Source organism: Haliotis rubra, unplaced genomic scaffold (assembly GCF_003918875.1).
Source record: "Haliotis rubra isolate DU_JTF1 unplaced genomic scaffold, ASM391887v1 Scf425, whole genome shotgun sequence".
Classification (NCBI taxonomy): Eukaryota; Metazoa; Mollusca; class Gastropoda; order Lepetellida; family Haliotidae; genus Haliotis; species Haliotis rubra.
Genome location: NW_025767108.1, coordinates 484,345 through 504,263, shown reverse-complemented (window position 1 = coordinate 504,263; position 19,919 = coordinate 484,345). Strand labels below are relative to the sequence as shown.

General features: G+C 43.7%; 1 protein-coding gene across 1 annotated transcript in view; it reads right to left on the bottom strand.

Annotated features, from left to right (window-relative positions):
• The window catches only part of LOC124288800 (ubiquitin-like modifier-activating enzyme 5), a 105,650-nt gene that overhangs the window by 72,042 nt on the left and 13,689 nt on the right, over positions 1-19,919 (bottom strand). The window contains exons 4-6 of the mRNA XM_046725328.1: positions 18,862-18,971; positions 14,542-14,628; positions 1,630-1,711 (exon numbers count right to left, since the gene is read on the bottom strand). Coding sequence (XP_046581284.1) covers positions 1,630-1,711; positions 14,542-14,628; positions 18,862-18,971 — 279 coding nt within the window. The remainder of the gene's footprint in view (positions 1-1,629; positions 1,712-14,541; positions 14,629-18,861; positions 18,972-19,919) is intronic.

The window sequence follows — 19,919 nt, the reverse complement described above, 5'->3', positions numbered from 1 at the left end:
GAGTGCTAGACTGTATCCCACTCAGTGAAAGTTGGTGACAAAGTTTGTCAAAGTCATCTGCCTACTTGGAAACTGAAGATCACACTTGCTTTGATCTAAAGCGGCATCACTGAATAGGCGGGTCCAGCATTTGTAGCCGACTCCCCTCAATCACTGCTCTCTTGTGGATTGTTAAAGGCAACTATGGCAAACTATTTTTTTCACTGTCATTTTCCACCACATCCTTTCTTACCGCCTCCGTCACAAAACTAATTCAGTTTTGCCTGGATTGAGTGGCCTCCCTGAGATCGACGTTGCTGGGACTTAATGACTTCTCTGATTCTGAAGAGATTGCTCTACTATGAAATTTCCAAAGCACTGGAGTTGACTGTCACTCTCCACTACTCTGCCAAACTACTGAATGGCATTGCTGAAGAGTGCCAAAGAATACCATGTTTGTTGATACAAACCTAATACTAACCTAATACCAACTGTTCCGATTTTATTAAAATGGGGGTACCGCCAACATCGCATGGACATAATGTCTCATTTGCAGCTTGAATGTAAACTTGATACTCCATGAACACTTGCGAGTGTCAAAGCAATCACCTCTGTCACTTAAACCAATCCCAGCATGATACTATGTCCCTGTTAATGCAGTGAGGTATGACTTTAGGATTCAGACTTAGTATGTCTCTGTTCTGGAGTGATCTATGTTCAGGGGTGCTAGTGTCAGTCTCTAAACCCATGGGTATCACCTAGGGGGTTTGAAACAATCACGTATCTTTCACATAGAAGGGAGGGTCTTGTCTAATTTCTTGCTCATGCCAAGATAACATCCTTCGGGAGAAGTATGACAGACCCAATGCTCTGTCTTACAATGCAAAGTCTTGTCACATATTACTCTCCTGAGAAGCCTCATGGTAGCCTCAAACTGTCAGTGATCCAAGAGGATGGTTGTTCGACTAAATTGACTGATTCAAGAGTTGACGAAGGATCCTGATCTCAATAGTAGTTAGTGTGATGATGAGGCAGACTGAAAATTTGAATAAGCTGAGGTCAATATTGGAGGAGATCAAGAAGTGGAAGATGAACAATCATTTCCGCAGGAGATATAGGGAATCTAGAAACTGATGATAGAGGTAACACCAATAACAATCTTCTGCAAATCACTAGGATGTAACACTCATTTGAGTCAGATGAATTCATAAAGTTCTTGTTTTGCTGTTAGAGTTCAGCTCCAAACGGTGGGGCTGTCCTTGCAGAACACACAATTCCCTGAAAGGATGAAATAATCTTGTCAAACATTCCTGATTAGCTTGTCGATTTTCTGTCTAATCCAGTTGTTGATTGTCTTGAACATTGATACAATCCCTAAAGATGTCCCATCCTGCTGAACCTCCTGATTGTTCTTATGATCCCTAATGTGAGTGTTGAACCAATCAATTGCTCCTGATCTACATTCATATGACCAAACCAGATCTGAAAAACAAGGCATTTTAGTGAAAAAAGATAAGAAACTTAATTCATATCCGGCCCTCACTGTGACCTTGACCTGACTCATAGGTCATTTACAACATATCCATTGTGATGAAACTGCTTACATAGTATCATGTGTAATTTCAGTCTGCAGTAAGAAACCCAACTCACAGTATTGATCGTCATTCTTGCTTCAAAGTTGTCCACACAGCTGAGGATCAGGTCCACTTGAGTGTCCTTTAGTCCACCGCTCCTTCAATCACAAAAACATGTTAAAACATCCTAACAACAAAACCTAGGACAAAAATGTTTCACTAAATCTTGACATCTAACATTCAAACTATCAAATTAATTCTTTACATCAATATAATACAAAGTATGACACATATTCATCTAATTAGATACTCTGTTTTCAATTTTGCAGTCCTTTATCGTTGATTTAAGACCGCTAAATGTAATTTTAACGCCAAACGCGTTTATACTGTGAGCAAGTACAATTATTCAATTTGTTGATGTCATGCCCACTGGATCTATACACGGTTTGAATACTGCCGCTTTTGCACTGCTGACAAATTTTCCAGCTTCATAGTTTCTTCACTGGGATTATGGTAAAAAAATTATTCTTCAAACCATTCGCTTTTTACTTAAAAAACATCAAAGATGCTGCCGAGGTAGAAATCGTCTGACATGTTTGTTCATCAACAAAAGGGTCATTGTATTCATACACGGTGAAACGGTCACTTTAATTAGTGGTCTTAAACTGCCATAAGTACAGTTTTGATGAGCTCACATCTAATCAGAATTGAGTATCACACAATGTGGTGCTGGAGTCAATGTTTAGATATGCAATCGCCACTAATATTCACATAATCAAGCAAACTACAAATGTTAGCTATGCAGCTGAGCAGAGCAAACAGTCATTGAGTTTCTCAGCTTTATAGGAGAACAAACATGCCAAGTTTCTTAGGTATGGCAATTTCAGATACAACAATGTATGTTTACTGTGCTCTAACTACATTTTCAGATAATAAAAGATCATTATAGTAAATTTCTAAGGAAACAATGTTTATAGCAGATTATAGATTTTAGTGTTCTCCAATATGGCAACTGCCACATATATTCATTACGTGAGGTCACATGAGGTAACAGGCCGGGGCATGTCTAAGGGTCAGGGGTCGAAGTGCCAAGCTAATGAGCATTTATAGCAAATTACTAACTCAAAATACCCCAATCCCTTCTGTTTTGGAATAGGACTCAGCAAGAGCCCAACAGCATGTATTCTGCTGACATAGCTTCACTGACTACACAACCCATGTACTGCATGTATTCTGCTGACATGGCTTCACTGACTACACAACCCATGTACTGCATGTATTCTGCTGACATGGCTTCACTGACTACACAACCCATGTACTGCATGTATTCTGCTGACATGGCTTCACTGACTACACAACCCATGTACTGCATGTATTCTGCAGACTGACATAGCTTCACTTACTACACAACCCATGTACTGCATGTATTCTGCTGACATGGCTTCACTGACTACACAACCCATGCACTGCATGTATTCTGCTGACATAGCTTCACTGACTACACAACCCATGTACTGCATGTATTCTGCTGACATGGCTTCACTGACTACACAACCCATGTACTGCATGTATTCTGCTGACACAGCTTCACTGACTACACAACCCATGTACTGCATGTATTCTGCTGACATAGCTTCACTGACTGACTGCACTGACACAGCTTCACTGACTACACAACCCATGTACTGCATGTCTGCTGACACAGCTTCACTGACTACACAACCCATGTACTGCATGTATTCTGCTGACATAGCTTCACTGACTACACAACCCATGTACTGCATGTATTCTGCTGACATAGCTTCACTGACTACACAACCCATGTACTGCATGTATTCTGCTGACATGGCTTCACTGACTACACAACCCATGCACTGCATGTATTCTGCTAACATAGTTTCACCAACTAAACAACCCATGTACTGCATGTATTCTGCTGACATGGCTTCACTGACTACACAACCCATGTACTGCATGTATTCTGCTGACATAGCTTCACTGACTACACAACCCATGTACTGCATGTATTCTGCTGACATAGCTTCACTGACTACACAACCCATGTACTGCATGTATTCTGCTGACATAGCTTCACTGACTACACAACCCATGTACTGCATGTATTCTGCTGACACAGTTTCACTGACTACACAACCCATGTACTGCATGTATTCTGCTGACATAGCTTCACTGACTACACAACCCATGTACTGCATGTATTCTGCTGACATGGCTTCACTGACTACACAACCCATGTACTGCATGTATTCTGCTGACATGGCTTCACTGACTACACAACCCATGTACTGCATGTATTCTGCTGACACGGCTTCACTGACTTCACAACCCATGTACTGCATGTATTCTGCTGGAACAGCTTCACTGACTATACAACCCATGTACTGCATGTATTCTGCTGACATAGCTTCACTGACTACACAACCCATGTACTGCATGTATTCTGCTGACACAGCTTCACTGACTTCACAACCCATGCACTGCATGTATTCTGCTGACATAGCTTCACTGACTACACAACCCATGTACTGCACGTATTCTGCTGACATGGCTCACTGACTACACAACCCATGTACTGCATGTATTCGGCTGACATGGCTTCACTGACTACACAACCCATGTACTGCATGTATTCTGCTGACATAGCTTCACTGACTACACAACCCATGTACTGCAAGTATTCTGCTGACACAGCTTCACTGACTACACAACCCATGCACTGCATGTATTCTGCTGACATGGCTTCATCACTGATGTATTCTGCTGACATGGCTTCACTGACTACACAACCCATGTACTGCATGTGTACTGCTGACATAGCTTCACTGACTACACAACCCATGTACTGCATGTATTCTGCTGACATGGCTTCACTGACTACACAACCCATGTACTGCATGTATTCTGCTGACATGGCTTCACTGACTACACAACCCATGTACTGCATGTATTCTGCAGACTGACATAGCTTCACTGACTACACAACCCATGTACTGCATGTATTCTGCTGACTGACATAGCTTCACTGACTACACAACCCATGTACTGCATGTATTCTGCTGACACAGCTTCACTGACTACACAACCCATGTACTGCATGTATTCTGCTGACATAGCTTCACTGACTACACAACCCATGTACTGCATGTATTCTGCTGACATAGCTTCACTGACTACACAACCCATGTACTGCATGTATTCTGCTGACTGACATAGCTTCACTGACTACACAACCCATGTACTGCATGTATTCTGCTGACATGGCTTCACTGACTACACAACCCATGCACTGCATGTATTCTGCTAACATAGTTTCACCAACTACACAACCCATGTACTGCATGTATTCTGCTGACATGGCTTCACTGACTACACAACCCATGTACTGCATGTATTCTGCTGACATGGCTTCACTGACTACACAACCCATGTACTGCATGTATTCTGCTGACATAGCTTCACTGACTACACAACCCATGTACTGCATGTATTCTGCTGACATAGCTTCACTGGACTACACAACCCATGTACTGCATGTATTCTGCTGACATAGCTTCACTGACTACACAACCCATGTATAGCTTCACTGACTACACAACCCATGTACTGCATGTATTCTGCATGTATGGTTGACATGGTTTCACTGACTACAATGCATGTATTCTGCTGACATGGCTTCACTGACTACACAACCCATGTACTGCATGTATTCTGCTGACACAGTTTCACCTGACTACACAACCCATGTACTGCATGTATTCTGCTGACATGGCTTCACTGACTACACAACCCATGTACTGCATGTATTCTGCTGACACGGCTTCACTGACTTCACAACCCATGTACTGCATGTATTCTGCTGAACACAGCTTCACTGACTATACAACCCATGTACTGCATGTATTCTGCTGACATAGCTTCACTGACTACACAAACCCATGTACTGCAAGTATTCTGCTGACACAGCTTCACTGACTTCACAACCCATGCACTGCATGTATTCTGCTGACATAGCTTCACTGACTACACAACCCATGTACTGCACGTATTCTGCTGACATGGCTCACTGACTACACAACCCATGTACTGCATGTATTCGGCTGACATGGCTTCACTGACTACACAACCCATGTACTGCATGTATTCTGCTGACATAGCTTCACTGACTACACAACCCATGTACTGCAAGTATTCTGCTGACACAGCTTCACTGACTACACAACCCATGCACTGCATGTATTCTGCTGACATGGCTTCACTGACTACACAACCCATGTACTGCATGTGTACTGCTGACATAGCTTCACTGACTACACAACCCATGTACTGCATGTATTCTGCTGACATGGCTTCACTGACTACACAACCCATGTACTGCATGTATTCTGCTGACATGGTTTCACTGACTACACAACCCATGTACTGCATGTATTCTGCAGACTGACATAGCTTCACTGACTACACAACCCATGTACTGCATGTATTCTGCTGACTGACATAGCTTCACTGACTACACAACCCATGTACTGCATGTATTCTGCTGACACAGCTTCACTGACTACACAACCCATGTACTGCATGTATTCTGCTGACATAGCTTCACTGACTACACAACCCATGTACTGCATGTATTCTGCTGACATGGCTTCACTGACTACACAACCAATGCACTGCATGTATTCTGCTGACATAGCTTTACTGACTACACAACCCATGTACTCCATGTATTCTGCTGACACAGCTTCACTGACTACACAACCCATGCACTGCATGTATTCGGCTGACACAGCTTCACTGACTACACAACCCATGTACTGCATGTATTCTGCTGACATAGCTTCACTGACTACACAACCCATGCACTGCATGTATTCTGCTGACACAGCTTCACTGACTTCACAAACCCATGTACTGCATGTATTCTGCTGACATAGCTTCACTGACTACACAACCCATGCACTGCATGTATTCTGCTGACACAGCTTCACTGACTTCACAACCCATGCACTGCATGTATTCTGCTGACACAGCTTCACTGACTACACAACCCATGCACTGCATGTATTCTGCTGACATAGCTTCACTGACTACAATAACCCATGTACTGCATGTATTCTGCTGACACAGCTTCACTGACTTCACAACCCATGCACTGCATGTATTCTGCTGACATAGCTTTACTGACTACACAACCCATGTACTGCATGTATTCTGCTGACATAGTTTCACCAACTGCCAACCCATGTACTGCATGTATTCGGCTGACATGGCTTCACTGACACACAACCCATGCACTGCATGTATTCTGCTGACATGGCTTCACTGACACACAACCCATGTACTGCATGTATTCGGCTGACATAGTTTCACCAACTGCCAACCCATGTACTGCATGTATTCGGCTGACATGGCTTCACTGACACACAACCCATGCACTGCATGTATTCTGCTGACATGGCTTCACTGACACACAACCCATGCACTGCATGTATTCTGCTGACATGGCTTCACTGACTACACAACCCATGTACTGCATGTATTCTGCTGACACAGTTTCACTGACTACACAACCCATGTACTGCATGTATTCTGCTGACATGGCTTCACTGACTACACAACCCATGTACTGCATGTATTCTGCTGACACGGCTTCACTGACTTCACAACCCATGTACTGCATGTATTCTGCTGGAACAGCTTCACTGACTATACAACCCATGTACTGCATGTATTCTGCTGACATAGCTTCACTGACTACACAACCCATGTACTGCATGTATTCTGCTGACACAGCTTCACTGACTTCACAACCCATGCACTGCATGTATTCTGCTGACATAGCTTCACTGACTACACAACCCATGTACTGCACGTATTCTGCTGACATGGCTCACTGACTACACAACCCATGTACTGCATGTATTCGGCTGACATGGCTTCACTGACTTCTACACAACCCATGTACTGCATGTATTCTGCTGACATAGCTTCACTGACTACACAACCCATGTACTGCAAGTATTCTGCTGACACAGCTTCACTGACTACACAACCCATGCACTGCATGTATTCTGCTGACATGGCTTCACTGACTACACAACCCATGTACTGCATGTGTACTGCTGACATAGCTTCATTGACTACACAACCCATGTACTGCATGTATTCTGCTGACATGGCTTCACTGACTACACAACCCATGTACTGCATGTATTCTGCTGACATGGCTTCACTGACTACACAACCCATGCACTGCATGTATTCTGCAGACTGACATAGCTTCACTGACTACACAACCCATGTACTGCATGTATTCTGCTGACTGACATAGCTTCACTGACTACACAACCCATGTACTGCATGTATTCTGCTGACACAGCTTCACTGACTACACAACCCATGTACTGCATGTATTCTGCTGACATAGCTTCACTGACTACACAACCCATGTACTGCATGTATTCTGCTGACATAGCTTCACTGACTACACAACCCATGTACTGCATGTATTCTGCTGACTGACATAGCTTCACTGACTACACAACCCATGTACTGCATGTATTCTGCTGACATGGCTTCACTGACTACACAACCCATGCACTGCATGTATTCTGCTAACATAGTTTCACCAACTACACAACCCATGTACTGCATGTATTCTGCTGACATGGCTTTCACTGACTACAATAACCCATGTACTGCATGTATTCTGGCTGACATGGCTTCACTGACTACACAACCCATGTACTGCATGTATTCTGCTGACATAGCTTCACTGACTACACAACCCATGTACTGCATGTATTCTGCTGACATAGCTTCACTGACTACACAACCCATGTACTGCATGTATTCTGCTGACATAGCTTCACTGACTACACAACCCATGTACTGCATGTATTCTGCTGACATAGCTTCACTGACTACACAACCCATGCACTGCATGTATTCTGCTGACACAGCTTCACTGATTCTTCACAACCCATGCACTGCATGTATTCTGCTGACACAGCTTCACTGATCACACAACCCATGCACTGCATGTATTCTGCTGACATAGCTTCACTGACTACACAACCCATGTACTGCACGTATTCTGCTGACACAGCTTCACTGACTTCACAACCCATGCACTGCATGTATTCTGCTGACATAGCTTTACTGACTACACAACCCATGTACTGCATGTATTCTGCTGACATATTTTCACCAACTGCCAACCCATGTACTGCATGTATTCGGCTGACATGGCTTCACTGACACACAACCCATGCACTGCATGTATTCTGCTGACATGGCTTCACTGACACACAACCCATGTACTGCATGTATTCGGCTGACATAGTTTCACCAACTGCCAACCCATGTACTGCATGTATTCGGCTGACATGGCTTCACTGACACACAACCCATGCACTGCATGTATTCTGCTGACATGGCTTCACTGACACACAACCCATGCACTGCATGTATTCTGCTGACATGGCTTCACTGACTACACAACCCATGTACTGCATGTATTCTGCTGACACAGTTTCACTGACTACACAACCCATGTACTGCATGTATTCTGCTGACATGGCTTCACTGACTACACAACCCATGTACTGCATGTATTCTGCTGACACGGCTTCACTGACTTCACAACCCATGTACTGCATGTATTCTGCTGGAACAGCTTCACTGACTATACAACCCCATGTACTGCATGTATTCTGCTGACATAGCTTCACTGACTACACAACCCATGTACTGCATGTATTCTGCTTGACACAGCTTCACTGACTTCACAACCCATGCACTGCATGTATTCTGCTGACATAGCTTCACTGACTACACAACCCATGTACTGCACGTATTCTGCTGACATGGCTCACTGACTACACAACCCATGTACTGCATGTATTCGGCTGACATGGCTTCACTGACTACACAACCCATGTACTGCATGTATTCTGACTGACATAGCTTCACTGACTACACAACCCATGTACTGCAAGTATTCTGCTGACACAGCTTCACTGACTACACAACCCATGCACTGCATGTATTCTGCTGACATGGCTTCACTGACTACACAAACCATGTACTGCATGTGTACTGCTGACATAGCTTCATTGACTACACAACCCATGTACTGCATGTATTCTGCTGACATGGCTTCACTGACTACACAACCCATGCACTGCATGTATTCTGCTGACATGGCTAGCTTCACTGACTACACAACCCATGCACTGCATGTATTCTGCAGACTGACATAGCTTCACTGACTACACAACCCATGTACTTCTGCATGTATTCTGCTGACTGACATAGCTTCACTGACTACACAACCCATGTACTGCATGTATTCTGCTGACACAGCTTCACTGACTACATTACTGTATTCCCATGTACTTTCATGTATTCTGCTGACTAACATAGCTTCACTGACTACACAACCTACTTCGTACCCATGTACTGCATGTATTCTGCTGACATGGCTTTCACTGACTACAATAACTGATTCACCCATGCACTGCATGTATTCTGCTGACATAGCTTTACTGACTACAATAACCCATGTACTGCCATGTATTCTGCTGACATAGCTTCACTGACTACAATAACCCATGCACTGCATGTATTCTTGACACAGCTTCACTGACTACACAACCCATGCACTGCATGTATTCTGCTGACATGGCTTCACTGACTACTAATAACCCATGTACTGCATGTATTCTGCTGACATAGCTTCACTGACTACACAATAAACCCATGTACTGCATGTATTCTGCTGACATAGCTTCACTGACTACACAACCCATGTACTGCATGTATTCTGCTGACTGACATAGCTTCACTGACTACACTGACTTAAACCCATGTACTGCATGTATTCTGCTGACATGGCTTCACTGACTACACAACCCATGCACTGCATGTATTCTGCTAACATAGTTTCACCAACTACACAACCCATGTACTGCATGTATTCTGCTGACATGGCTTCACTGACTACACAACCCATGTACTGCATGTATTCTGCTGACATGGCTTCACTGACTACAATAACCCATGTACTGCATGTATTCTGCTGACATAGCTTCACTGACTACAATAACCCATGTACTGCATGTATTCTGCTGACATAGCTTCACTGGACTACACAACCCATGTACTGCATGTATTCTGCTGACATAGCTTCACTGACTACACAACCCATGTACTGCATGTATTCTGCTGACATAGCTTCACTGACTACACACAACCCATGCACTGCATGTATTCTGCTGACACAGCTTCACTGACTTCACACAACCCATGCACTGCATGTATTCTGCTTGACACAGCTTCACTGACTACACAACCCATGCACTGCATGTATTCTGCTGACATAGCTTCACTGACTACACAACCCATGTACTGCATGTATTCTGCTGACACAGCTTCACTGACTTCACAACCCATGCACTGCATGTATTCTGCTGACATAGCTTTACTGACTACACAACCCATGTACTGCATGTATTCTGCTGACATATTTTCACCAACTGCCAACCCATGTACTGCATGTATTCGGCTGACATGGCTTCACTGATTAATAATAACCCATGCACTGCATGTATTCTGCTGACATGGCTTCACTGGACACACAACCCATGTACTGCATGTATTCGGCTGACATAGTTTCACCAACTGCCAACCCATGTACTGCATGTATTCGGCTGACATGGCTTCACTGACACACAACCCATGCACTGCATGTATTCTGCTGACATGGCTTCACTGACACACAACCCATGCACTGCATGTATTCTGCTGACATGGCTTCACTGACTACACAACCCATGTACTGCATGTATTCTGCTGACACAGTTTCACTGACTACACAACCCATGTACTGCATGTATTCTGCTGACATGGCTTCACTGACTACACAACCCATGTACTGCATGTATTCTGCTGACACGGCTTCACTGACTTCACAACCCATGTACTGCATGTATTCTGCTGGAACAGCTTCACTGACTATACAACCCATGTACTGCATGTATTCTGCTGACATAGCTTCACTGACTACACAACCCATGTACTGCATGTATTCTGCTGACACAGCTTCACTGACTTCACAACCCATGCACTGCATGTATTCTGCTGACATAGCTTCACTGACTACACAACCCATGTACTGCATGTATTCTGCTGACATGGCTCACTGACTACACAACCCATGTACTGCATGTATTCGGCTGACATGGCTTCACTGACTACACAACCCATGTACTGCATGTATTCTGCTGACATAGCTTCACTGACTACACAACCCATGTACTGCAAGTATTCTGCTGACACAGCTTCACTGACTACACAACCCATGCACTGCATGTATTCTGCTGACATGGCTTCACTGACTACACAAACCATGTACTGCATGTGTACTGCTGACATAGCTTCATTGACTACACAACCCATGTACTGCATGTATTCTGCTGACATGGCTTCACTGACTACACAACCCATGCACTGCATGTATTCTGCTGACATGGCTTCACTGACTACACAACCCATGCACTGCATGTATTCTGCAGACTGACATAGCTTCACTGACTACACAACCCATGTACTGCATGTATTCTGCTGACTGACATAGCTTCACTGACTACACAACCCATGTACTGCATGTATTCTGCTGACATGCTTCACTGACTACACAAACCCATGTACTGTATCTCTGCTGACTGACATAGCTTCACTGATTCACAATAAACCCATGTACTGCATGTATTCTGCTGACATGGCTTCACTGACTACACAACCCATGCACTGCATGTATTCTGCTGACATAGCTTTACTGACTACACAACCCATGTACTGCATGTATTCTGCTGACATAGCTTCACTGACTACACAACCCATGCACTGCATGTATTCTGCTGACACAGCTTCACTGACTACACAACCCATGTACTGCATGTATTCTGCTGACATAGCTTCACTGACTACACAACCCATGCACTGCATGTATTCTGCTGACACAGCTTCACTGACTACACAACCCATGTACTGCATGTATTCTGCTGACACAGCTTCACTGACTACACAACCCATGTACTTCATGTATTCTGCTGACTGACATAGCTTCACTGACTACACAACCCATGTACTGCATGTATTCTGCTGACATAGCTTCACTGACTACACAACCCATGCACTGCATGTATTCTGCTGACACAGCTTCACTGACTACACAACCCATGCACTGCATGTATTCTGCTGACACAGCTTCACTGACTTCACAACCCATGCACTGCATGTATTCTGCTGACACAGCTTCACTGACTACACAACCCATGCACTGCATGTATTCTGCTGACATGGCTTCACTGACTACACAACCCATGTACTGCATGTATTCTGCTGACATGGCTTCACTGACTACACAACCCATGCACTGCATGTATTCTGCAGACTGACATAGCTTCACTGACTACACAACCCATGTACTGCATGTATTCTGCTGACTGACATAGCTTCACTGACTACACAACCCATGTACTGCATGTATTCTGCTGACACAGCTTCACTGACTACACAACCCATGTACTTCATGTATTCTGCTGACTGACATAGCTTCACTGACTACACAACCCATGTACTGCATGTATTCTGCTGACATGGCTTCACTGACTACACAACCCATGCACTGCATGTATTCTGCTGACATAGCTTTACTGACTACACAACCCATGTACTCCATGTATTCTGCTGACATAGCTTCACTGACTACACAACCCATGCACTGCATGTATTCTGCTGACACAGCTTCACTGACTACACAACCCATGTACTGCATGTATTCTGCTGACATAGCTTCACTGACTACACAACCCATGCACTGCATGTATTCTGCTGACACAGCTTCACTGACTTCACAACCCATGTACTGCATGTATTCTGCTGACATAGCTTCACTGACTACACAACCCATGCACTGCATGTATTCTGCTGACACAGCTTCACTGACTTCACAACCCATGCACTGCATGTATTCTGCTGACACAGCTTCACTGACTACACAACCCATGCACTGCATGTATTCTGCTGACATAGCTTCACTGACTACACAACCCATGTACTGCATGTATTCTGCTGACACAGCTTCACTGACTTCACAACCCATGCACTGCATGTATTCTGCTGACATAGCTTTACTGACTACACAACCCATGTACTGCATGTATTCTGCTGACATAGTTTCACCAACTGCCAACCCATGTACTGCATGTATTCGGCTGACATGGCTTCACTGACACACAACCCATGCACTGCATGTATTCTGCTGACATGGCTTCACTGACACACAACCCATGTACTGCATGTATTCGGCTGACATAGTTTCACCAACTGCCAACCCATGTACTGCATGTATTCGGCTGACATGGCTTCACTGACTGTATTCTGCTGACATGGCTTCACTGACACACAACCCATGCACTGCATGTATTCTGCTGACATGGCTTCACTGACTACACAACCCATGTACTGCATGTATTCTGCTGACATGGCTTCACTGACACACAACCCATGTACTGCATGTATTCTGCTGACATGGCTTCACTGACTACACAACCCATGTACTGCATGTATTCTGCTGACATGGCTTCACTGACACACAACCCATGCACTGCATGTATTCTGCTGACATGGCTTCACTGACTACACAACCCATGCACTGCATGTATTCTGCTGACATAGCTTCACTGACTTGTACTGCATGTATTCTGCTGACATGGTTTCACACACATGGCTTCACTGACACACAACCCATGCACTGCATGTATTCTGCTGACATGGCTTCACTGACTACACAACCCATGTACTGCATGTATTCTGCTGACATGGCTTCACTGAACTACACAACCCATGTACTGCATGTATTCTGCTGACATGGCTTCACTGACTACACAAGCCATCAACTAACCTGATCCTCTCCACAAAGTGGTTGAAGTTGTCCAGAGTTGTTATGTTATAGTTGTATACTTCAAACTCCACATCTGGGTTGATATCCCTACAATGACAATGAAATGCAAAATAATATACATGTATGCTCTATACACTATCAATAAACATGCTCCAAACTATGCTCTAAAAATATCAAGGTGTCATATACAGGAACAGATACAGTTGTTTGAGAAAGGGAAGTGCACAGTGCGTTTTCACTTGATTTCACGAGAGTTTAATGGTCATTTAATAAACTTTCAGGACAAAAAGCGGGGGAGGGCACTCTCCTGCACACACACGCACGCACGGATACACCTCTTGATCCGCTCACTTCTGCTGTCCACCAGAAACCTTCAGATGTCATGCACCATCTGTGTGGACTTATGGCTATTAGACACCTGGAGGTGTCATGCACCATCTGACTGTGTGTACTTATGGCTATCAGACACCTTGAGGTGTCATGCACTCATCTGACTGTGTGTACTTATGGCTATTAGACACCTGGAGGTGCCATACACCCATGTGACTGTGTGTACTTATGTATATTAGACACCGGGAGGTGTCATACACCCATGTGACTGTGTGTACTTATGTATATTAAGACACCTTGAGATGTAATGCACCCATCTGCATGTACTTATGGCTATTAGACATCTGGAGATGTCATACACCCATCTGACGGTGTGTACTTATGTATATTAGATACCCTCAGATGTCATGCACCCATCTGTGTGTACTTATGGCTATTTGACATCTAGAGATGTCATACACCCATCTGGGTGTACTTATGGCTATGAGACACCTGGAGATGCCATACACCCACTGTGTGTATTTATGGCTACTAATCTGACTGTGTGTACTTATGTATATTACATACCTTCAGATGTCATGCACCCATCTGACTGTGTGTACTTATGTATATTAAGAGACCTAGAGATGTCATACACCCATCTGACTGTACTTATGGCTATTAAGAGACCTGGAGATGTCATACACCCATCTGACTGTCTGTATTTATGGCTACTAGATACCTTCAGATGTCATGCACCCATCTGTGTGTACTTATGGCTATTAGACACCTTCAGATGTCATGCACCCATCTGACTGTGTGTACTTATGGCTACTAGACACCTTCAGATGTCATGCACCCATCTGACTGAGTGTACTTATGGCTATTATACACCTGGGGGTGTCATGCATTCATCTGACCGTTTGTACTTATGGCTACTAGACACCTTCAGATGTCATGCACCCATCTGTGTGTACTTATGGCTATTAGACACCTTCAGATGTCATGCACCCATCTGACTGTGTGTACTTATGGCTACTAGACACCTGGAGATGTCATGCATTCATCTGACTGTGTGTACTTATGGCTATTATACACCTGGGGGTGTCATGCATTCATCTGACTGTGTGTACTTATGGCTACTAGACACCTGGAGATGTCATGCATTCATCTGACTGTGTGTACTTATGGCTATTATACACCTGGGGGTGTCATGCATTCATCTGACCGTTTGTACTTATGGCTACTAGACACCTGGAGATGTCATGCATTCATCTGACTGTGTGTACTTATGGCTATTAGACACCTGGAGATGTCATGCACCCATCTGACTGTGTGTACTTATGGCTACTAGACACCTGGAGATGTCATGCACCCATCTGACTGTGTGTACTTATGGCTATTATACACCTGGGGGTGTCATGCATTCATCTGACTGTGTGTACTTATGGCTATTAGACACCTGGAGATGTCATGCACCCATCTGACTGTGTGTACTTATGGCTATTAGACACCTGGAGATGTCATGCATTCATCTGACTGTGTGTACTTATGGCTACTAGACACCTTCAGATGTCATGCACCCATCTGACTGTGTGTACTTATGGCTATTATACACCTGGGGGTGTCATGCATTCATCTGACTGTGTGTACTTATGGCTATTAGACACCTGGAGATGCCATGCACTCATCTGACTGTGTGTACTTACGGCTATTAGACACCTGGAGATGCCATGCACTCATCTGACTGTGTGTACTTATGGCTATTAGACACCTGGAGATGCCATGCACTCATCTGACTGTGTGTACTTATGGCTATTAGACACCTGGAGATGTCATGCACCCATCTGACTGTGTGTACTTATGGCTATTAGACACCTGGAGATGTCATGCACCCATCTGACTGTGTGTACTTATGGCTACTAGACACCTTCAGATGTCATGCACTTATCTGACTGTCTGTACTTATGGCTACTAGACACCTGGAGATGCCATGCACTCATCTGACTGTGTGTACTTATGGCTACTAGACACCTGGAGATGTCATGCACTCATCTGACTGTGTGTACTTATGGCTATTAGACACCTGGAGATGTCATGCACCCATCTGACTGTGTGTACTTATGGCTACTAGACACCTTCAGATGTGTTGCACTTATCTGACTGTTTGTACTTATGGCTACTAGACACCTGGAGATGCCATGCACTCATCTGACTGTGTGTACTTATGGCTATAGACACCTTCAGATGTCATGCACCCATCTGTCTGTGTGTACTTATGGCTACTAGACACCTGGAGATGCCATGCACTCATCTGACTGTGTGTACTTATGGCTATTATACACCTTCAGATGTCATGCACTAATCTGACTGTGTGTACTTATGGCTATTAGACACCTGGAGGTGTCATGCACTCATCTGACTGTACTTATGGCTACTAGACACCTTCAGATGCCATGCACCCATCTGACTGTGTGTACTTATGGCTATTAGACACCTTCAGATGTCATGCACCCATCTGACTGTGTGTAGTTATGGCTACTAGACACCTTCAGATGTCATGCACCCATCTGACTGTGTGTACTTACGGCTATTAGATATCTTCAGATGTCATGCACTTATCTGACTGTGTGTACTTATGGCTATTAGACACCTGGAGATGCCATGCACTCATCTGACTGTGTGTACTTATGGCTATAGACACCTTCAGATGTCATGCACCCATCTGACTGTGTGTACTTATGGCTATTAGACACCTGGAGGTGTCATGCACTCATCTGACTGTTTGTACTTATGGCTTTTAGACACCTGGAGGTGTCATGCACTCATCTGACTGTGTGTACTTATGGCTACTAGACACCTTCAGATGCCATGCACCCATCTGACTGTTTGTACTTATGGCTATTAGACACCTTCAGATGTCATGCACCCATCTGTCTGTGTGTACTTACGGCTATTAGACATCTTCAGATGTCATGCACTTATCTGACTGTGTGTACTTATGGCTATTAGACACCTGGAGGTGTCATGCACTCATCTGACTGTGTGTACTTATGGCTATTAGACACCTGAAGGTGTCATGCACCCATCTATGTGTACTTATGGCTATTAGACACCTTCAGATGTCATGCACCCATCTGACTGTGTGTACTTATGGCTACTAGACACCTTCAGATGTCATGCACCCATCTGACTGTGTGTACTTATGGCTATTATACACCTGGGGGTGTCATGCATTCATCTGACCGTTTGTACTTATGGCTACTAGACACCTGGAGATGTCATGCACCCATCTGACTGTGTGTACTTATGGCTATTAGACACCTTCAGATGTCATGCACCCATCTGACTGTGTGTACTTACGGCTATTAGACATCTTCAGATGTCATGCACCCATCTGACTATATATATTGTTACCCTTAAGATAAATTTGTCGAATTCTGATTGGTCAGTAGTCAAAGCATACGAAACCATACACCCTGTCAAATCTGTCTGGTGACACACTATGTAGGTTGTACGAAGGACCTTGAACTCAGATGCAATGTGGCTGCCAAATGGCTGATCGCTTCGAAATTTTAGAGTTGGCGTATTCAATTATGAGCATACACAGAGTAATAAAATTGTTGCCATAATTTCTTATTTGTTTGTGTCCATAAATATATCCAAGATATAAAAAGTTAAATTCGATAATTTTGTCATAAACTAAGCCATCCTAAGTTATCTCCCTTTATGACCGTTTTGGAAAAATCATGGCGAAACGTTTTGCGTCTCGTTCTGCCGATGATTGAATGTTGTTGTTTAAAGATAAGCTAAATAAAAAGATCTTAAGGGTAATAAATTCGTCACACAGTTTTTTGAAAGAGTGTACCGGACTGTAAGACCCTTGTATATTCCGTATTTCCTTCGGCTGCGGAAATATACGGAATTTACAAGGCTCTTACAGTCCCGTACACGCTTTCAAAACACCGTGTAACTTATAGTGTCTGGAGGAACTACTATGACATGACATACCTAAGTGTGCGTTCTGCTGCTTCCACTTTACTCATGCCAGCCTGGCTGGGCTGATAGAAGAGTCTGTTCATGTTAGCTAGTTCCACTTTGTCATAGTCGAACAGTAGAAGCTGAGGAACAACAACATCAACACCAAGAGTGAATCAGTTAAAACCAATGCCAACATCTGCAGTATATCAGCCATATTATGACTGGAGCTAGTTACTGAGTAATAACAAACGAGGTGTACACAGGTGAGTGTTCGCAAACTCTATCTGGTCACAGACATACAGTAGAAGATGAGGAACATCAATAAGGGGTTTACAAATGTGAATGATAGCTAGCTCTGTCTGGTCAGAAATAAACAGAAGATGAGGAACATCAGAAGCGATTTACAAATGTGAATGATAGCTAGCTCTGTCTGGTCAGGAATAAACAGAAGATGAGGAACATCAATAAGGGGTTTACAAATGTGAATGATAGCTAGCTCTGTCTGGTCAGGAATAAACAGAAGATGAGGAACATCAGAAGCGGTTTACAAATGTGAATGATAGCTAGCTCTGTCTGGTCAGGAATAAACAGAAGATGAGGAACATCAATAAGGGTTTACAAATGTGAATGATAGCTAGCTCTGTCTGGTCAGGAATAAACAGAAGATGAGGAACATCAATAAGGGGTTTACAAATGTGAATGATAGCTAGCTCTGTCTGGTCAGGAATAAACAGAAGATGAGGAACATCAATAAGGGGTTTACAAATGTGAATGATAGCTAGCTCTGACTGGTCAGGAATAAACAGAAGATGAGGAACATCAATAAGGGGTTTACAAATGTGAATGATAGCTAGCTCTGTCTGGTCAGGAATAAATAGAAGATGAGGAACATCAATAAGGGGTTTACAAATGTGAATGATAGCAAGCTCTGTCTGGTCAGGAATAAACAGAAGATGAGGAACATCAATAAGGGGTTTACAAATGTGAATGATAGCAAGCTCTGTCTGGTCAGGAATAAACAGAAGATGAGGAACATCAATAAGGGGTTTACAAAATGTGAATGATAGCTAGCTCTGTCTGGTCAGGAA